The following is a 19,098-nucleotide window of genomic DNA, read 5'->3' on the forward strand; positions in this document are numbered from 1 at the left end:
GGACGATTTCTCCAATGTGGAAAGTCATTAAAATGTCAAAGCTGACAGATTTATTAATAATTTATTTAATCCAGTTAATTTTTCTTCAAAAATACGAAAAGAATCATTAATGGAACTGTTGGAATTGGAACTGAAATGGTTTCTCTAGTCTATACACTGTTTAAACACTTTGAACCATTTAAAAATGAACAATATATCACTTTTGTGATGGTAACCAAATGTGTTTTATTCTCTCTTTAGTTTGATGGCCAGCTAGCAGAACTTCCCCTTTTGATGCAAGATGTGTTAATAGTTTTCCGCAGTGGTAACACTGCTGTGTTGAAGACAAACTTTGGTCTCCAGGTGACCTTTGACTGGTCAAGTGTGGCGACGGTCTCTTTGCCTAAAAATTACAGCGGTGCGGTGTGCGGCCTTTGTGGGAACTTCAACGGTATTGTTAAGGATGACTTTGTAATGCGGAATAGTATGATAGCACCCAATGCCAGTAGTCTGGGACAAAGCTGGCAGGTTGCCGCAACACCTGAATGTTCATCAGACGATTGCCTTGGCATTGAATGCTCAACCTGCCCTGCGACCCAGAGGGAGAACGCCCGGCGCTATTGTGAGATCATCACAAACCAGACAGGACCTTTCCGAGAATGTCATGCCCAGATTGATCCCGAATCTTACATAGAGGATTGCATATTCGACACCTGCCAGTTCCAAGGACATCAGGCTCTGTTGTGTTACGCGGTGGCAGCCTATGCTTCTGTATGTCAGAGTCAAAGTGTCACAGTTCACCCGTGGAGAAATGCTACTTTCTGCCGTAAGTAATTAACTTATTTTTTTTGTTGGTCTTTAAGTGCCTCTATTATGCTTTTTAATTTTGTTTTGGAGGATTCCAACAATAGGTTTACATGCAGGCAAGATCATAAAACACTTTAATGTTATCATACTATATACGTTGCACATCACATGTGACTCACACGAGTCTGAAAACAGTTAGTTTGAAGATTCATTCCCTCTAAACCCCTCCTTTCCGGGAGCCGACTCTACTCTGATTGGCCAGACAGCCCAGTCTGTTTTGATTGGTCCACCACTTAGAGCGAGTGTTTTTCCATATAAATTCCATAGTCCCCAGAGTCCTCATCCTTGCGTGCAAAGTGATTCACAGCGTTGAAAAAGCTTCTCTCTCGGCATGTCAACAAAATAAACCAAACTCTTTCAAGCCTCAGCTACAACTACAGTGTTTGAGGGTCAAAGTAGACGTTGTTCGCAGGCAGCCAATGGAGACCATAGACTGGCATTATGCAAATCTGCTACATTGTTAGGTATGTAACAGGAAGGAGCAGTTCCTACCGCAAATTCTAAGTATGTCTTATTATTTGTAATTGCATTTTATTAACAGTTCCAATTATAAGTTTAATGTTGTTCTACGATATGAAATCGTATCTAAAATGTATTAAGATTACAAAAAAACAAACATAGCACTCTGAAACGTCCTTTGAAATCCATGCTTGCTATCCTCTTGTTTGTTAACATTCTCAAGTCTGAATCAGGCTTGAATTGGTTTGAAATTGACGGCATCCTTAATATTTACATCTGAGTATAGCTCGCTGTTATGGTAAGGTGCGTGACTTTTCCCGAACACACGAACAGTGGCGCCAATCACAACGCACTGGGCCAGATAACCAATCACAGCACATTTGAGCCAGACTGGGGAGACGTGCTGTAATAATGTAAAATATTTAAAAAATGTTTTTGAACAATCAAGCATGAAAGCATATTCTAGTACACCCCAAAAACAAAAACAAGACTTAAAAAAAAAAACGTAAAAGGGCATAATAGGACCACTTTAAGAGACAACTTTATTTGTTTTGCACATTGATATTTGAAACTTTGCAGAGCTTTTACATTTACATTTACAACAGCTACACTGCACAGTACATGAAAGGTAATATTCGAAAAAGCATAATAGGGCACTTTAATCTGTGTGTTTGATGAAAGCAGAATGAAACCGTTTAAATAACTGAGAGAACCATTTACTTCATTTCTGAATGAACAAATCGAATGAATGAATGACTCAATGACTTACTCAATTAGACATGTATTGCCAACTACTGGCAGTTTTGTAGTTTCTTATTTGGAGTATAATTTAATAAAAAATAATGTTGTATTTCCATATTAATAAAAAAACAAAAACATTAAAGGTATAGTTTACCCAAAGATATTTCTTTCTGAAGCTACTTTTTGTATGTCTATTTTAGTTTTTACACAATAATGACTTTAAATTATCTTTTGGGGATTAATTTGTGATTTAATTAAATTAATTAGACCCACATTGTGTAATTAATTCGATTAAAAATCGCTTGACAGTCCTATTGCTTTATTTTTTTTCCACTTTTAATAATAGTACTTGAACTTATTTCACTTAGTTGCCAAGGACAAAGTTAATTGTAAATTTACAAAAATGTACAATTGTCATTTAATGTCGTCATTTGAATGCTGTTCCAAACATGTATGCCTTTCTTTTTTCTGAGGAACTTAAAACATATTTAAGTATGTCATTGTTTTGTTTGCCCATACAGTGCAAGTCACTTGCTTGGTTACCAAAATTCTTCAACATATCTTTTCATAAACGTTTAATTTTTGGGTGAACTGTCCTTTTTAAGTTTTAAGTGTTTCATCTAATTTTGCCAAAAACTATTTTTCATAGTTTTAGTGAACATGTATGCATTATCCAAAAGTGATTTACATTGTATTTAAGGTACACATTTGATCAGTTCTTGCTTTTCTCTGCGAATCAATTCCCTGACCTTGCTGTTGCCATGCTCTAATGTTAAAAATAACACAGCTCAAAAGACAAAAAATGACTGAAATTAAAATGAACACTGTCTCCATTCTGTCTATCACAGCTCCGTCCTGCCCACCCAACAGCCACTACAACCCCTGTGCACCAGGTTGTCCCGAGACATGTGTTAATCTCTCTGAGCACAACTGCAGCAGACCCTGTGCTGGGGCCTGCCAGTGTGATAATGGATACATCTTGAGCGGCCAAACCTGTGTGCCACAAGCAGAATGTGGCTGCCTCTATCAAGGGCGTTATTACAAGAAACACCAGATGTTTTACGTCCATGAGCAGTGTTTGGAGGTCTGCAGGTGTGGTGAAAACGGAACCGTTTCCTGCCAGACATCAAGTTGTGGCTTAGGGGAAGCTTGCAGGGTGGTGAATGGAGTATTAGGATGCCACCCTGTCGGTTACGGAAGATGTCTCGCCACTGGTGACCCTCATTATTATTCTTTCGATGGCAGGAGGTTTGACTTTCAAGGCACATGCACTTATACACTTGCTAAGGTATGTGATCGGATCAGAGGACAGCTGATGGATTTTTCTGTGGACACCATGAACGAGCAGATCAGAAACACAGGGGTTTCTGTCATCAAGAACTTGACTGTGACTGTCTACAACTTGACAATTAGCATCAGACGAGGTGAACGCCAGAGAGTCATTGTAAGTGTTCATATAGTTTGGCCTCAGTAAGAAATTATTATTAAAGCATTACAGTTTTTACTATATTTTTCATTAAACATTTTAAGCTTAAGAGACAATCTTACCGATCTCAAGCTTTTGAACAGTAGTGTATATACTGCTGTATAAAATAATGCATACATATGTAAAATTAAGATAAAATATTAATAAATGATTAATAAGTAACCAATATGAAAGAAACTAATAATAGAAAATAAAATACATAATATATGCTGATGTTTCACAATCACATAGTGGTTTGCACTTATTTCTACTTCTTAAATTTTAAGGAGAGAAGTGAAGCTGATATCATGTTTGTTGTTGGTTCTCTTTAACAGGTAAACAACGAGTTTGTCAACCTCCCTTTATCACTTGGTCATCAAGTCACCGTTAACCTGGTTGGTTTCAATGTCATAGTGCAAACTGATTTCGGCTTGAGAGTTCTGTATGATGCCAATTACCATGCAGAAGTCCATGTACCCTCAAACTATCAAGGCAGCATGTGTGGCCTGTGTGGCAACTACAATGGCATCCCAGCCGATGACTTCTTGTTGCCCAATGGGACCCAAAGCTCCAGTGTAGATGCGTTCGGACAGGCGTGGGCATTGCCGGCAACTGGTGTTCAATGTGGAGGCAGAGATTCCCTGAAGCAGTGCAATGAGGCCGAAGCCGAGAGATACCGCAGAGATGATGCCTGTGGCCTTATGGCAACTGCTGCTGGTCCCTTCAGTGCTTGCCGTGCTTTGGTGAATCCTCAGCCCCATGTGATTAACTGTGTATTTGACATGTGTATTATGGATGGAGACAGAGCCATGCTATGTCAAAATCTTCAGAATTATGCCATTATCTGCCAACAAGCAGGGATACAAATCATGCCATGGAGAAATAGTTCATTCTGCCGTAAGTTTGTAAAGCTAAACTGCATATAACTCTCTCTCTCTCTCTCTCTCTCTCTCTCTCTCTCTCTCTCTCTCTCTCTCTCTCTCTCTCTCTCTATATATATATATATATATATATATATATATATATATATATAGTAAATAAACTACATTTTAAAAGTTAAAAAATAACTTTCATTCAATAAGGATGCATTGACAGTATAGATATGTATAATCTTACAAAAGATTTTTATCTCAAATAAATGCTGTCCTTTTGAGCTTTCTGTTTATTAAAAAATCCTGAAAAAAAATACATTTCCACAAAAATTGTAACTGTTTTCAACATTGATAATAATAATAAATGTTTCTTGAGCAGCAAATCAACATATTATAGTTATTTCTGAAGAAACGTATTTTCAAAACAGTAAAAATATATATTTCTCGAACTCCAAACTTTAGTGTATATATAGCCTCTGATATGATGCATTGTATTAATATATATTTTTGCATTTTCTTTCTTTAAGCGGCCGATTGCCCAGCTAACAGTCACTATGTACAGTGCTCTAATAACTGTGTCAACACCTGTGCCAGCCTCAGTGGGTCCGTTAACAGCTGCCCAAATATTTGCATGGAAGGCTGTCAGTGTGATGAAGGTTTTCTCTCCAATGGGGATAACTGTGTGTCTGTGGGAGACTGCGGATGTGTCCATAATGGCAAATACCTAAAGGTGGGATTTATTCTGCATTTGTTAAATCCATAATTGATTATTTCTGTCTGATAAGAGCTTCTTAAAAAAAATTGCTACAAACCTTTGTCACAGATTCTATGATTCTCCAAATTAAATAGCAGCCATTTTAATGTATTTTTATAAATTGTTCCATAAATCCATTATTCAGTGTCTTTTTATTACTGACAGGTACAATTTCTGCAGAATAATTATAAATAATATCATCCCTCAAATATATATATATATATATACTGTATATACACTCTAAAAAATGCTGGGTTAAAAATAACCCAAGTTGGGTTGAAAATGGACTAACCCAGCAATTGGGTTGTTTTAACCCAGCGATTGGGTTGTTTTAAGCAAACATTTAACCCAACCGGTTTAACTGGGTTAAAACAACCCAATTGTTGGGTTAGTCCATTTTCAACCCAACTTGGGTTATTTTTAACCCAGCATTTTTTAGAGTATATATATATATATATATATATATATATATATATATAGTGTGTGTGCTCTGGTATCTGGCACCAAGATGTAAGCAGCAGATCCTTTAAATCCTTTAAGTTGCGAGGTGAGACTTGTTTGTTCAGTACATCCCACAGATACTCGATTGGATTGAGATCTGGGGAATTTGGAGGCCAAGTCAACACTTCAAACTTGTTGTGCTCCTCAAACCATTCTTGAACCATTTTTGTTTTTTGTTATCCTGTTGAAAGAGGCCACAGACACCAGGGAATACCATTTCCATGAAAGGGTGTACATGGTCTGCAACAATGCTTAGGTAGGTGGTACGTGTCAAAGTAACATCCACATGGATGGCAGAACCAAAGGTTTCCCAGAAGAACATTGCCCAAAGCACCACTGCCTCCATCGGCTTGCCTTCTCCCATAGTGCATCCTGGTTCCATGTGTTCCCCATGTAAGCAACGCACATGCACCCGGCCATCCACATGATGTAAAAGAAAACATGATTCATCAGACCAGGCCACCTTCTTCCATTGCTCCGTGGTCCAGTTCTGATGCTCACGTGCCCACTGTTGGTGCGTTCGTTGGTGGACTGGGGTCAGCATGAGCACCCTGACTGGTCTGTGGCTATGCAGCCCCATAGGCAACAAACTGCAATGCACTGTGTATTCTGACCCCTTTCTATCAGAACCAGCATTAACTTCTTGAGCAATTTGAGCTACAGTAGCTCGTCTGTTTGATCGAACCACACGGGCCAGCCTTCGCTCTCCACGTGCATCAATGAGCCTTGGCCGCCCATGACCCTGTCGCCGGTTCACCACTGTTCCTTCCTTGGACCACTTTTGATAGACACTGACCACTGCAGACCGGGAACACCCCACAAGAGCTGCAGTTTTGGAGATGATCTGACCCAGTCGTGTAGCCATCATCAATTTGCCCCTTGTCAAACTCGCTCAAATCCTTACGCTTGCCCATTGTTCCTGCTTCTAACACATCAATTTTGAGGACCAAATGTTCACTTGTTGCCTAATATATCCCACCCACTAACAGGTGCCGTGATGAAGAGATAATCAGTGTTATTCACTTCACCTGTCAGTGTGGCCCTCATAATGTTATGCCTGATCAGTGTGTGTGTTTGTGTGTGTGTGTGTGTGTGTGTGTGTGTGTGTGTGTGTGTGTGTGTGTGTGTGTGATGGTGCAGGGAACTATGGGTAAGCTTTGCTCTGCTCTGTCCTCTTAGGTTGGCGAAGTCTCAGTGACTGACACCTGCGACATGAAGTGTGTGTGTCATTCAGCGGGGGTGCTGGAGTGTGTGAAACAAGCCTGTGCCATAGGAGCCATCTGTGATGTTCAGGATGGCAAACGAGATTGTTACCCTGATCAAGGCTACTGTATATTTGATGCAGATGACCAGTTGCAGTCATTTGATGGTGTAAAGGGGACAGTTGGCCGGCCAGGAGCCTTTCAAATGGCTTTCTTGTGTGATCAGGAGTCTCCTGACTGGTTCCGTGTGGTGTTAGATGCACTTGCATGTGCCAGGAATGACCCTGGAAATGTGACAATGGTCCACGTCTTCTTCCAGGACATGATCATTACAGTCAACAATCGCCGGCACACCTGGGTCAGTGGAATATGTTTTTAAAGATTATAAATATTACATTATTTTTGTTGTATATTAACCATAGTCTTAAAATATTTGATTCAAAGAAATAAAAAGTGCTGGTGATAGACAAACTGTTGAGGAAATATTTATCTCATTGAAACAGGTGAATGGAAAGAAGGTCTCATATCCCTTTATGCCTAATGAGGGGGTGTCAGTCTCATACAGAAATGAGGCTGTGGTCATTGAGAAGATGTCTACCATGAGACTGACTTACTCTGTCACTGAAGGGGTCGTGTTATCCGTAAACGGAGACCTGAGAGACAAAGTTTGTGGTGCTTGTGGCAACTTTAATGGAGACACTGCAGATGATATGATAACTTCTGATGGGAGAAACTCCACTATGATGTATCTGGTTGTATCATCCTGGCAGGCTGAAGACTTCTTTACATGGTAAGTACTTTACATATTATTTTTAACAATGACTAAACATGCTAGTTTACTCACCTTAAGCTATTATAATTGTGCTGCCTTCATCAATGGACATTGCAAAACAAACTCATCACATTCTTCAAATGTAATGTCAATAGCTAACCTGTTACTCCTGATATGCTTTTATTACAGCGATGTGTAACAAACCTGGGAGGAAGATTTTGCTACCACAGAGATTTCTAATAGAGGATTTGTAAATTGTATTTAATTGCACATTGGGGTTTAGAATGACGCTTTGGTGTAAACTGAATGATTCCTACATACTCAGTATGGTTTTAGTCTGATCTTATTTCTGCACTTTTTTGATTTGAGATTATGCACATTAAAATACACATCTGAAATCTACTTCCAAAATTGTGATTTTTTTAATTTTTAATTTTATTTATCCATCTTTCCATCTTGATTAAATATATATGTAGCCACAAAGCCCGGTAGATGGCATCAACAAACAATTCCTTACATTAAACAGTGAAGCCCAACAAACAGTTTTGTTAGCTATTTCGCTGTAAAAACACTTTGGACACTGTAGAAACTTAATTTAGAGGACTATCATTGATACTCATTTACATATGGAAGCCCATTTAATTATGCTTTGGAAAATCAATGCAGTTTAAAAAAGCTTTGAATGGCTTTAAAGGGCTCTGCACAAACGAGGAATAATTTATTTTGCGAAACCATCTGTCATTTTCCACAAAAAAAAAAAGAAATGTATATACTTTTTAACCTAAATTGCTCATCTTGCGCTGCTCTGTCATGCTAGACGTAGGCAGAAGTACCGCCCCCCTGTTTACAAAGTGCACGTGCGAAGACTAATACAAACAGACTTTAGCAAAAAAACATTGACAACAATGTCGGATGAAGTTGGAGATGGAGGTTTTTTTTTGGTAAAGGCCGTTTGTATTAGTCTTTTCGCATGTTCGCTTGGGGCGGTACTTCTGCCTACGTCTAGTGTGACCTTTCCAACATGATTATCCCTGGCGCATCGTGGAGCAGTGCAAGATGAGCAATTTAGGTTAAAAAGTATATATATTTAAAATTTTTGGGGAAAATGACAGATGGTTTCGCTAGGTTGCCATTGAAAACCATCAGAAAAATCCTGGAATGTTTTCCTCAAAAAACTTTCGACTGAAGAAGGAAAGACACCAACACCTTGGATGAGATGGGGGTGAGTAAAATATCAGTACATTTTAATTTTTAAGTTAACTAATCCTTTAAGATGACTCAACAAAAAAAAATGTTTGTATCACAGACAACTTATTTTCAGTTAGTACTAGTAACGTCTCAGTTACGTATGTAACCCTCGTTCCCTGAGGAAGGAACGGAGACGTTACGGTCAAATGACTGACAAATGGGAGTTTCGCTTAGAAGCCTATCATCTTCGAGATCTTAGAAAATGCCCAATGGCGATGAAATGCCATGGGCCTGCGGAATTTGCATAGCGTAACTCCGCGCCACCTCGTGGGTATATAAGGAAGAACGCTGGCAATGACGCATTATGTTACCTGCTGAGAAGCTGAGATCTGAACTCCAGGCCATTTCAGCAGGTAGAGCAGAAGTGGCATAGGGACGTAACGTCTCCTCAGGGAACGAGGGTTGCATATGTAACCGAGACGTTCCCTTTTGTTCAGTCACCCTGAGTTACATCAGTGACTGACGAATGGGGGTCTTAGGGACACACATATGACCCGCGGAGGTGCTGCATATGGAAAAACTCTGGGGTAACCAGCCGAAGGTGGAATTTTTACACTCCATGTGTGTCAAGGGGCTTGCCATGGGAAAGACACCTGCTCAAGGAGGCTTACAGTGGAAATACACATGTGGGGGTCCCATGCACACGGCTGCGCCTAGCCGAACACGAGGGCTGACCGAACAGGCATGCACTCTGGTGTCAGCATCAACAGTGCTGTAGGAGCTCAGGGCTTCAGGGAAGCAAGCTGAGAAAAATATTGCACGTATCCAGACCGTGGAGTGGAATGGCAAGCAAGCAAAGACACCTGAGCCTGTCCATTACCGGCCATTACTTGAGGCGAGTACAAGGGAGGACACTGGCTCCACTCGGAGGTTATAAAACCTGGCGAATGTGTTGGGTGTCACCCAGCCTGCAGCTCTGCAGATGTCTGTCAGCGAGACGGAGTGTGCCCTCACCCCTAGGGGACATGGATGACCCTGCGTCTGGTAAGCCAAGACAATGGGGTCCACTATCCAGTGAGATAACCTTTGCTTGGAGAGAGCCTTTCCCTTCAGCCTCCTGGCCTGCCCCGCAGCTTTGTAGGTCTTCGACACCAAGGTTGATGTGAATCTACAGACTTTGGAGGGGTGCTTTGTGTCGTCACGCCATGTTGAAGTGCTCTGCGGACACAGTTGCATCGCAACAGAGCGTTCAACTGGGGTAGCTCCAGTGTACCCTTTGGCCACGGTCCCATCGAGGGCAGAGAAGGCGAAGGAGACCACTGAACGTCACAGGAAGACAACGGGGACTTCCAGGACCGTGTGACCTCCTCATGCACCTCGGGGAAGAAAGGAATTGGGGGCGGGGCCTGACAGGTGTCAGGGTAAAAAAACTATCATCCAGCCACGAGTGTTCAGGACAGGGCGGAGGGTTCCACTTTAGCCCAAGGCTAGCGGCTGCCCGAGAGAGCATGGCTGTCAGCTCTGGGTCTAACACCCAAAGGCGGCAGCACAGCTGAATTATCATCCTCAAAGGGCTCGAGCCCACCTTGAGATGTGGCGATCGACATCTTGTCATCCTCCGGAGCGCCGTACGAAACAGGCGGGGAGGCAGGAGCCGGACCTGCTGTTTCAGTCTGAACGTTCATTGGTATGCATCCACAAACGCTGCCTGAGCGTGCTGTAAGCCCAAGCACGTCAGGCAGTGATTGTGCCCATCGGAAGATGGCAGAGACTGACCGCACCCAGAAGTGCATGGGCGAGACATCTTGAAAAAGACATGCCGCGTGGAAGCTCTTTTATGAGAGGAAACTCCACAGCAGTACTGAAGCGCCCAGGGAAACACACACCAGCTGGATGCAGACCACTGCACCGATCAGCAGGCAGCCAATGTGCGATCGCTGGAATGTGCCGAAACACCAACACCGACTGGAGAGTTGCTTGTCTCGAAGAAGCTGACAAACTTAGTATCAGGCTTGAGGAATGAAAAGATCCTCTTGGCTCCAAAGCAGAAACTTAATGCAACATTGCAAGCGTACTTCCTTATATACCCACGAGGTGGGGTGGGGTGGAGTTACGCTATGCAAATTCCACAGGCCCATGGCATTTCATCGCCATTGGGCATTTTCTAAGATCTCGATGTAACTCAGAGTGACTGAACGAAAGGGAACTAGTATATCTAAGATTTTTTTTTATTTGTATGAGCTTAACATTTTTAAGTGTTCTATTTTAGTGTGTTATTTGTACTGCTACTGTATTAAATATGTAAGACAATTTGGTAACACTTTTTAATAACCGTCATTAATGAATAACTACACAGGAACAAATGAGTAACGCACTATTAACATTCTAGTAACTATTAACTAACAAGAAACTCTGATTAACGAATAATAAGTAATAGCACTCAGGTAAATGTGGTAGTTCACTATTAGCTAATCAGTAACTACTTTTTTTTTCATACCTCTCAGAGAACTACTAAGAACTACTATACAGATTCATAATTAATGAGAGTAATGCATAATATATTAAATGAGTAATATAACAAATCCTTCAGAAGGAATTTAGATCAGTATTCTAAAGTGAAAAGCATGATAACTCTCTAGTAATGACTGAAGTCTTTGTAAGCTTTTGAGATTTTTGTAAGGTTTTGGATAGTAATGACACAAGTGTTAGTACATCATTCAAAATGAAATTACTGAATATTTGGATCATTTTTGTAAAGTGAAGATCATTGTAATCCACTAGTACTAATGACTCAAGTGTTATCAAATCCATCAGAAAGTATTACAATCGAAAACTTTATAAAAACCTCAAAAGTTTACAATGATTTGAGTCATTACTAGGGAGTTATCATGCTTTTCACTTTAGAATACTGATCCAAATAACTAGTAGTTCCTTTAGAAGTAGGCTATGTAGTAACACTTGAGTCATCACTATCCAAAATATACAAAAGACTCAAAAGCGTACAATTATTTCAGTCATTAGAGAGTTATCATGCTTTTCACTTTAGAATACTGATTCAAATAATTAGTAGACTAATTCCTTCTAAAGGATTTGGTAACACTTGAGTCATTACAAGTGGATTACCATTATCATCACTTTAGAATTCATTATACATTATGCATTATTCATATTAATTATGAACCTGTAGTAGTTCTTAGTAGTCCTCCGGGAGATATGAAAAAAATATTGGCTAATAGTGAACTACCACATTCAACTGCTATTACTCACTAATTTGTTAATCAGAATTTATTGTTATTTTATAATAGTTAGTCTAAATAATGCGTTACTCGTTTGTTCCTGTGTTATTCATTATGACGGAACAGTATTCTAAAGTGGTACTCAGAATTCTTCAGTAAAATCCTATGCAGATCGTGAAAATGCATATTAAAATGTTTCTATGGATCTATGTTTTTTAATAGAGTATTGTTTGACATAGGCTCAATAAAACTGAAGTTCAATAGAGAAATGCGTGGTGTCAGTGTGATTGGCAGCTAACCCCAAAAAGGGGTTACTTTCGCTTTTGTTTACTTTCACTTTTATTTTTGAGGCGAGGCGCGTCAGAAACTGGTAGGCTTTTTACTTCACATGTTATAGGCTATTAAAAGAAGCCTATTTTTTTGTTGTTGTTGATAACTTTGATGATAAATTAGGTGACAAACATGTTTTCTCATAAGTACGACCGTGCTGCTAGCTGAGGTTTTAACTTTCGGTTAGGCTACTGCTTGTAAACAAGGAAGGCTACACTGGATGTCTGTGAAAAATACTGTATCACCCTTTTCTAATCCACGTATAATGTTTGTTTTTTTTCCCCCATGATATCAAAGATCTGATTCCATTTACCTGTCAAGAAGGGTTAAAGAGGAGCATTGGAACTGAAGAAAAAATAATAATCATGAGACTACGCAGTTCAAGTAGATCCTCGGGTGAGTAGCCTAGCCTATGACATAAACCCAATTCGGACAGTAGCCTAATGTGGACCTGCCCGTGGCATAGGCGGAATAGGCAAATGCTAGGGGCGCCACGGCAAAATGTATTACTGATACTATTTTATTAATATTAATTCGAAATATAAGCTAACAAATAAAGCGCAAAAAAAAAAAAAAAAAAAAAAAAAAACTAAGTCCCCCGCATCTTCCCGGTCCGCCTCATCAATCTCCCCCCGCAGAGCTACTTGAAGTGCGTCAGAAATAGAACGCGCGATCAGTTTAACGTTGGGAATTTGTTGTGTCGCGTCGCCTCTCGCCGCATCCTACGTAGACAGGATTGCTTTCATTTTTTCTAGGGTGCTTGGCCGCTCGCTCCAGGTGTAGACACAGTGAAAGTTGCCTGGTAATTTATGACGGATGCCCGAATTGTATCAAAAAAGACAGAAGCCCTCTGATGCAGGGAAGGGATACACTGCAAAAAATGCTCTTCTTACTTAGTATTTGTGTCTTGTTTCTAGTCTAAATATAAAAAAATTCTTAAATCAAGATGCAATTATACTAGATTAGTAAAATTACATAAGATATTTTTTCTTGAAAATAAAATCAAAATTAGGTGAGTTGATACTTAAAACAAGCTAAATTATCTGCCAATGGGGTGCCAATTATCTGCCAAAATAATCTTGTTTCTGATTGAAATCTTGTTTCTTGTTTCTGTCCCATACAGAAATAATATAATGTTTCTCACATTTGGCAGATAATTTTGCTTGCTTTAAGCAGAACTTAGATTTTTTCCCCCCAGAAAACAAGAAATAATATCTTGTCATTTTACTAGTAAATATATCTTGATTTAAGAATTTTTAGATATTTGGACTGGAAACAAGAAAAAAAATGCTAAATAAGAAGGGCATTTTTTGCAGTGTAAAGACAGGTAAAGTGATGTAGGCTAATGAATAAACAGTTTTTACTCTACAGTTGTGCAGTTTTAAGGGGACATATTGCAATTTTAAAATGTATTTGCCGAAATTAGTAATTTAAAATAGCAACATTTTATATAAAATTCACATGAAATATCTACATTTCTCAGTTTAATTCATGGTGAAAACATGGTGGTTTTCCCTACTGGGAAAAAAAACACTTTTGCTAGTTCTCAATTAATAGTTTGTGCATGAATGCTAGATGTACTCTTGCTATTTGTGTTTAGGCTGTAATGTGGCATAGGTGCTATTTTTGTATAGTTTAACTATCATCAGCCTTTTTAAAAAATAAAATAATAATAATATCATGAACATAATGACGGGGTAGAATGGACTGGACATCATATAAAACAACAACAATAAAAACATCAATGCATTACAAAAATAAAACAGTAGTAATTCCACAACTTAGACTGATAACATGTAGTGCTAAACCTTGATACAAGGGGCACCAAGTTCAATCTTGCCCAAGGCAGCAAATTAGTCAGGGCCGGCCCTGTGTGGACGCATGTAAAAATAAAATTGCATGGCTTCTCAGTGATAAAACGAATGCATTCAGATGGCGATTTATTCACGGTGCAGGAGCAAGTTTTTTTATCCTGAACCCGGAAACGCGCTGCTTGTGGTCATTCACATGATAAATAAGACTGCTGGTCTAGTGCTGCGTCCTTTTTTTTTTTTAATTGGAAAACATGAAAACAAATTCAAATACCATCAGGAGAATATTAAGAAGCATTCAATAGAAAACATTTGTATGTAAATACAATACAGGACAGAAGTGATGATAATCATATGAAGAGGTACAATTCCTATAATACAATGATAACAAGAGAAGAATAATTAAAATAAAACAAATAAAACAACAAATGAAAGGAGAGAAAAAATCTGTTTGAACTTAATCACAGTCATTAGAGTGGATTTATTTTTTCATATAGTTTCAGAAACCTATCACATTTTTTATTGCTAAACAAAGAGACTTGAGCTGTGAGTCTACCTCAATCAGAAAATGTGAAAAAGTTGGAAGTGCGCCCATCATTTTTTTGTTTATGGATAACATTTTTTACAAACAAATAACATCTTTTAATATGTATTCTTTAGAAATGTTGGCAGAATCAGAGTAAAAACAAAACATATCTTTCTAATTAAAGGTGAACTATGTAGGATTTTTGCAGTCAAATATCCAGAAACCACTAGGCCAGTGTTATATATTTTGTTCAGTTGAGTACTTAGAATATCCCAAATGTTTCCAACTATTTGTAAATCGTGAGAAATTGCTATTTTAACCAAGGAACCGGGACGTGTGAGCTATGCGTGTGAGGCAGTCGCCTGTCGATTGCGTCATATCTGTGTCACCCTCGGTTTCCGGTTTTATTCAGTGAAACACTTTACTCTCACTGCAGTGTGAACAAGTGTCATAGCAGCCGCCGAGCGAACGTCATAACTTCCTTTTCAACACACTCAGATATATCTAATACGATAAACAGAGTTGTGTTACCTCATACTCATGACTGGAAAAGAGGAAGTGGCGCCGGCAACCGTGTCATAATAAAAGTCCCGCCGGCGACTATGCCATAATAACAGTCCCGCTCTTCAATCGCTCCTGCGGCCTTGGTCAGCTCCACAACACTCGGTCCTGCTCTGCTTCACTACAGTAATGTTAATAATCGCATCCATGAACATGATTTCTGCCCGAGTCCTATCCTGACTGTTTTCCACCGGCTGTGAGGTGAAGACCACATGTCCCAAGATTCTGCGCTCAAACATGGCGGCTTCAAACTACGCCTTTGTTTTGAACAGACGACCTCTAGTGGACGGAAAAGTTACATAGTGTAGCTTTAAAATATTGTGCAAAGATGGGAGGTTTGTTTAAATGGGAATATAAATCAGACCAAAACTTCTGAATCACACAAATCACACAATCACACACATAGAATAAATGTATTAATGTTTCATCTTCGTTACCACAAAATGTGCAATCAAGTACTAGGAAAATCAACATATTTGGACACTGTTGAATTGACAGGGTATGTTTTATGCCTTATTTTAAAGCAGCACTGGGTAGGTTTTGCTCTCGGGGTCCCCCTACAGTTGGGAAACAGTATTGACCTCTACTACTGTTGTAAACTCTGTCATCATCCTACATCAGGGGATGCATCGCATGTGCATTTATTGACATGGCAACCATGATAGCCCTGAACACTGCAGGAGTTCACATGCAGGTGTTCTTCTCATAGATGGTTCTGCTTGCGTCGCGTGTGAAATGTCTTCATCGCAGGTAACGTTACAGTGGCATATGTTTCAGCATGTCATATAATATAATTTCATGGGTTTTATTTTTTTTCAAACGCCAAATGATTGCGATGCTCATGTTTACAAGCCAGCGTCATTATAGTAGCCTAGTCTATTGGTTCCCGTTTTACAGAATCTATATGATACTTCAATTCAATGTTTGAGTGGTAGGTAATAACCATATATCGTCAATATTATAATATCAAGCTACCATAGATGAATCTGCAAATTTGAAAATTCGATTTGCATTATAGTTTGAGGCAAGACAAATAAACAAATATCACAGACATGTTAGGTATCCTAAAATATGATTTTGTACGTCTTATGTATTTACTTGCAAGAATGTAGCCCCTCCTCCTTCAGCTCACGCCAACGAGCAAACGCTCTCCCAATGTTGATCCTCGTCCTGCCTTTAATCCGATCACTTTCTCGTTTCCTCTTTTTGCTTTCCTCTGACAAAACCTTTGCTTTCTTATTTTTCTGTGCTGCTTCGGCCATGACTATAACATTCGACAAACAAATGATAGTTGGGCTCGTACGTCCGAATTTAAGGAAGTGGGGGTGGTGGTGGAAATTACATATATGCCGTAAAGCAGTCGAATTTTGTAGTTCTTTTCGTTCTCAGGTTACTACCCGAAACCCGAAGTTTAAAAGTACTATTAAAAATGATACAGACCCCATCAGGCTATGGCAGACGTGTCATTCAACCTATTGTAAGTCGATGTATCATCACAAGAGTCTTGAAAATATATTATAAAGGTTGAAAAGTTACCTAGTGCTGCTTTAAAGTGGTCTTCTTTGGTTTTGTTGGGAATTAAATATTTATGAGGTAACAGCCAAGCTCTTCTCCAGTTTATATTATCAATTAACGCAGCCCAATGAAATCTGCCTAGAGGAAAAATTCTGTCTCTCTGAAAATCTGTGAATTATTACATTTGTTGTCAATAATGCCAATGCCATCCAGTAACAAAATAAAACTTAATGAAGTGATCAAAATAATTTCTGATAAACTCCATGTCTTCTGATATATTGCGCATCTGATGTGTCCTTAATTACACGTGCTGTTCATTTTTACAAACAACATATATTTAATAAAAAAATTACATTAGGCTATAATATTTATACATCAATATGAAACAAGGAGGTTGCAAACAAAATATGTTTTAATGGCTACTGAAAACAAAATGTGCATCTGAGCAGACATTTGCGAATAAAAAATTTATATATGTGACACTAGGCTATTTTACAATAAACGCATCATAATTTGTCCAATACAGGCCAAAGAAATCTTGTCTAAACAGCAGAGGTGGACAAAGTACACAACTCCATTACTCGAGTGAAAGTAAAAGTATTACTGGTCAAATATTACTCTGTTACAAGTGAAAGTTGTTAAAAATAATTTTTACTTAAGTAAAAGTACAGAAGTACTTGCTTTTAAAAGAACTTAAGTATCAAAGGAAAAATATTTTTTTATGTAAATGCATTATTTTATTATTGTTGCATTTTTGTATAAATGCAGGCTATGCCATGGTAGTTTAAGCCAGTTAGTGATGCTCCATACGACTACCTTGAACTAATTTAAATACTTAAAAGTTTTTTACAAAGCTGCTGTCACTTTAAGGCAGAATGCACAAATCCTACACACTGATACACATCCGATATTCCCCCAACTGTTTACGTTCACTTAAGACATAATCAACTTTGTTTACGTGAATACTTTCCGAAATGAAAATGTTTACATTTTGTGTGTATTGGTCTGCTTAAGTGCGAAAAAACACAAAAGAAAGCTCTATTCAGTACTTGTGCTCTGGCATCTCAGAGGCACAAAAAAAAACTCAGACTGAACTGAGCTCTTTCATCATGCTTTTTCAGATTCATCCATATGTCTATGCTTCTCTTTCTCCCAGATATTTACATTTTGCAAAAAAAAAAAAAACTTTTAAAGAAGAAACAAAATCATCCACTGACTTGCAAAGCTGCTACAGAAACGACTTTTGACTTTGAGGACCTTGATAGAAATGTAGTGGAGTAAAAAGTACGATATTTGTCTTTCAAATGTAGTGAAGTTAAAGTAAAAGTTCCCCTAAAAAAAAAATACTTCAGTAAAGTACAGATACTCAAAAAGTGTACTTAAGTACAGTACTCAAGTAAATGTACTTCGTTACTGTCCACCTCTGCTAAACAGTCATACGTCTATGACATTTTATGCTGTAGCAGGATCGCTCTGCTCTCACGGGGCTCGTCAGTATTTGAATCTCAAAAGAATGCGTGCTGCGTGAGACTCGCTAAAGACTGACATCTCTCTCTTTTCAAACAGATTGCATAAACAGAGAATATTTGTTTTTGTTTTGATTTACATTATTTAAAACTTGACATTTCAACGTTTCTTTCTCAGCCAATTTCTGAAGAGAATTAGATTAGACATCATTGAGAGAGAGGCTGCAGATCGCACATCATGTTTGTTTTCATTATTTTGCAGAAAGCACAACATTTTGTTTTTATTGTGACTGTACACAAATAAAAGTAGAAACTTAACAGATTATAATGATGTATAACACTTGCCTAGTTATTTGAGTTTCTTGAGAACTGATAAGAAAAAAAGTGAGTTGATCAAGCCAATGCGACGGTCGACTCGAGGGTGTTAAGAAAGAGTTATTAAGGACCCACTTTATATTAGGTGGCCTTAACTACTATGTACTAACATTTCAATTAATAATTTGATACAATGCACTTATTGTGTACATACATGTTTTTACATTGTACTTACATTTAAAAAAATACCTGCATGTAATTACGTCTGTAATTAATTTCTGTAGTTACCTTTGTAATTACACAGTTGACACTTCCCTTACACCCTAACCCTACCCTTAAACTTACCCATACCACCACACCTGTCCCTAACCCTACCCGTACCCACCTCAATATCAGCAAAAGTGTTTTGCAATACAATTTGAACACAGTAAGTACATTGTACTTATTTTTTTATGTAAGTATATAGTACTTAAGGCCACCAAAAATAAAGTGGGGCCGTTATTAAACTTCCAGAAACCATGTAGACATGGAGTTGTAT

At 38.6% G+C, this 19,098-nt stretch overlaps 1 protein-coding gene across 2 annotated transcripts in view; it reads left to right on the forward strand.

Annotated features, from left to right (window-relative positions):
- Positions 1 to 12,361: 12,361 nt before the first annotated feature.
- LOC307130623 (GTPase IMAP family member 8) overlaps positions 12,362 to 19,098 on the forward strand; it is a 28,939-nt gene continuing 22,202 nt past the window's right edge. The window contains exons 1-2 of one of the 2 annotated variants that reach the window (XM_079823704.1): positions 12,362 to 12,406; positions 12,664 to 12,762. In XM_079823704.1, coding sequence (XP_079679830.1) covers positions 12,732 to 12,762 — 31 coding nt within the window. In that variant the 5' untranslated portion in view covers positions 12,362 to 12,406; positions 12,664 to 12,731. The remainder of the gene's footprint in view (positions 12,407 to 12,663; positions 12,763 to 19,098) is intronic. The other variant, XM_079823705.1, reaches the window with a different exon arrangement.

Source organism: Gobio gobio (genome assembly GCF_949357685.1).
Source record: "Gobio gobio genome assembly, chromosome: 8".
Taxonomy (NCBI): Eukaryota; Metazoa; Chordata; class Actinopteri; order Cypriniformes; family Gobionidae; genus Gobio; species Gobio gobio.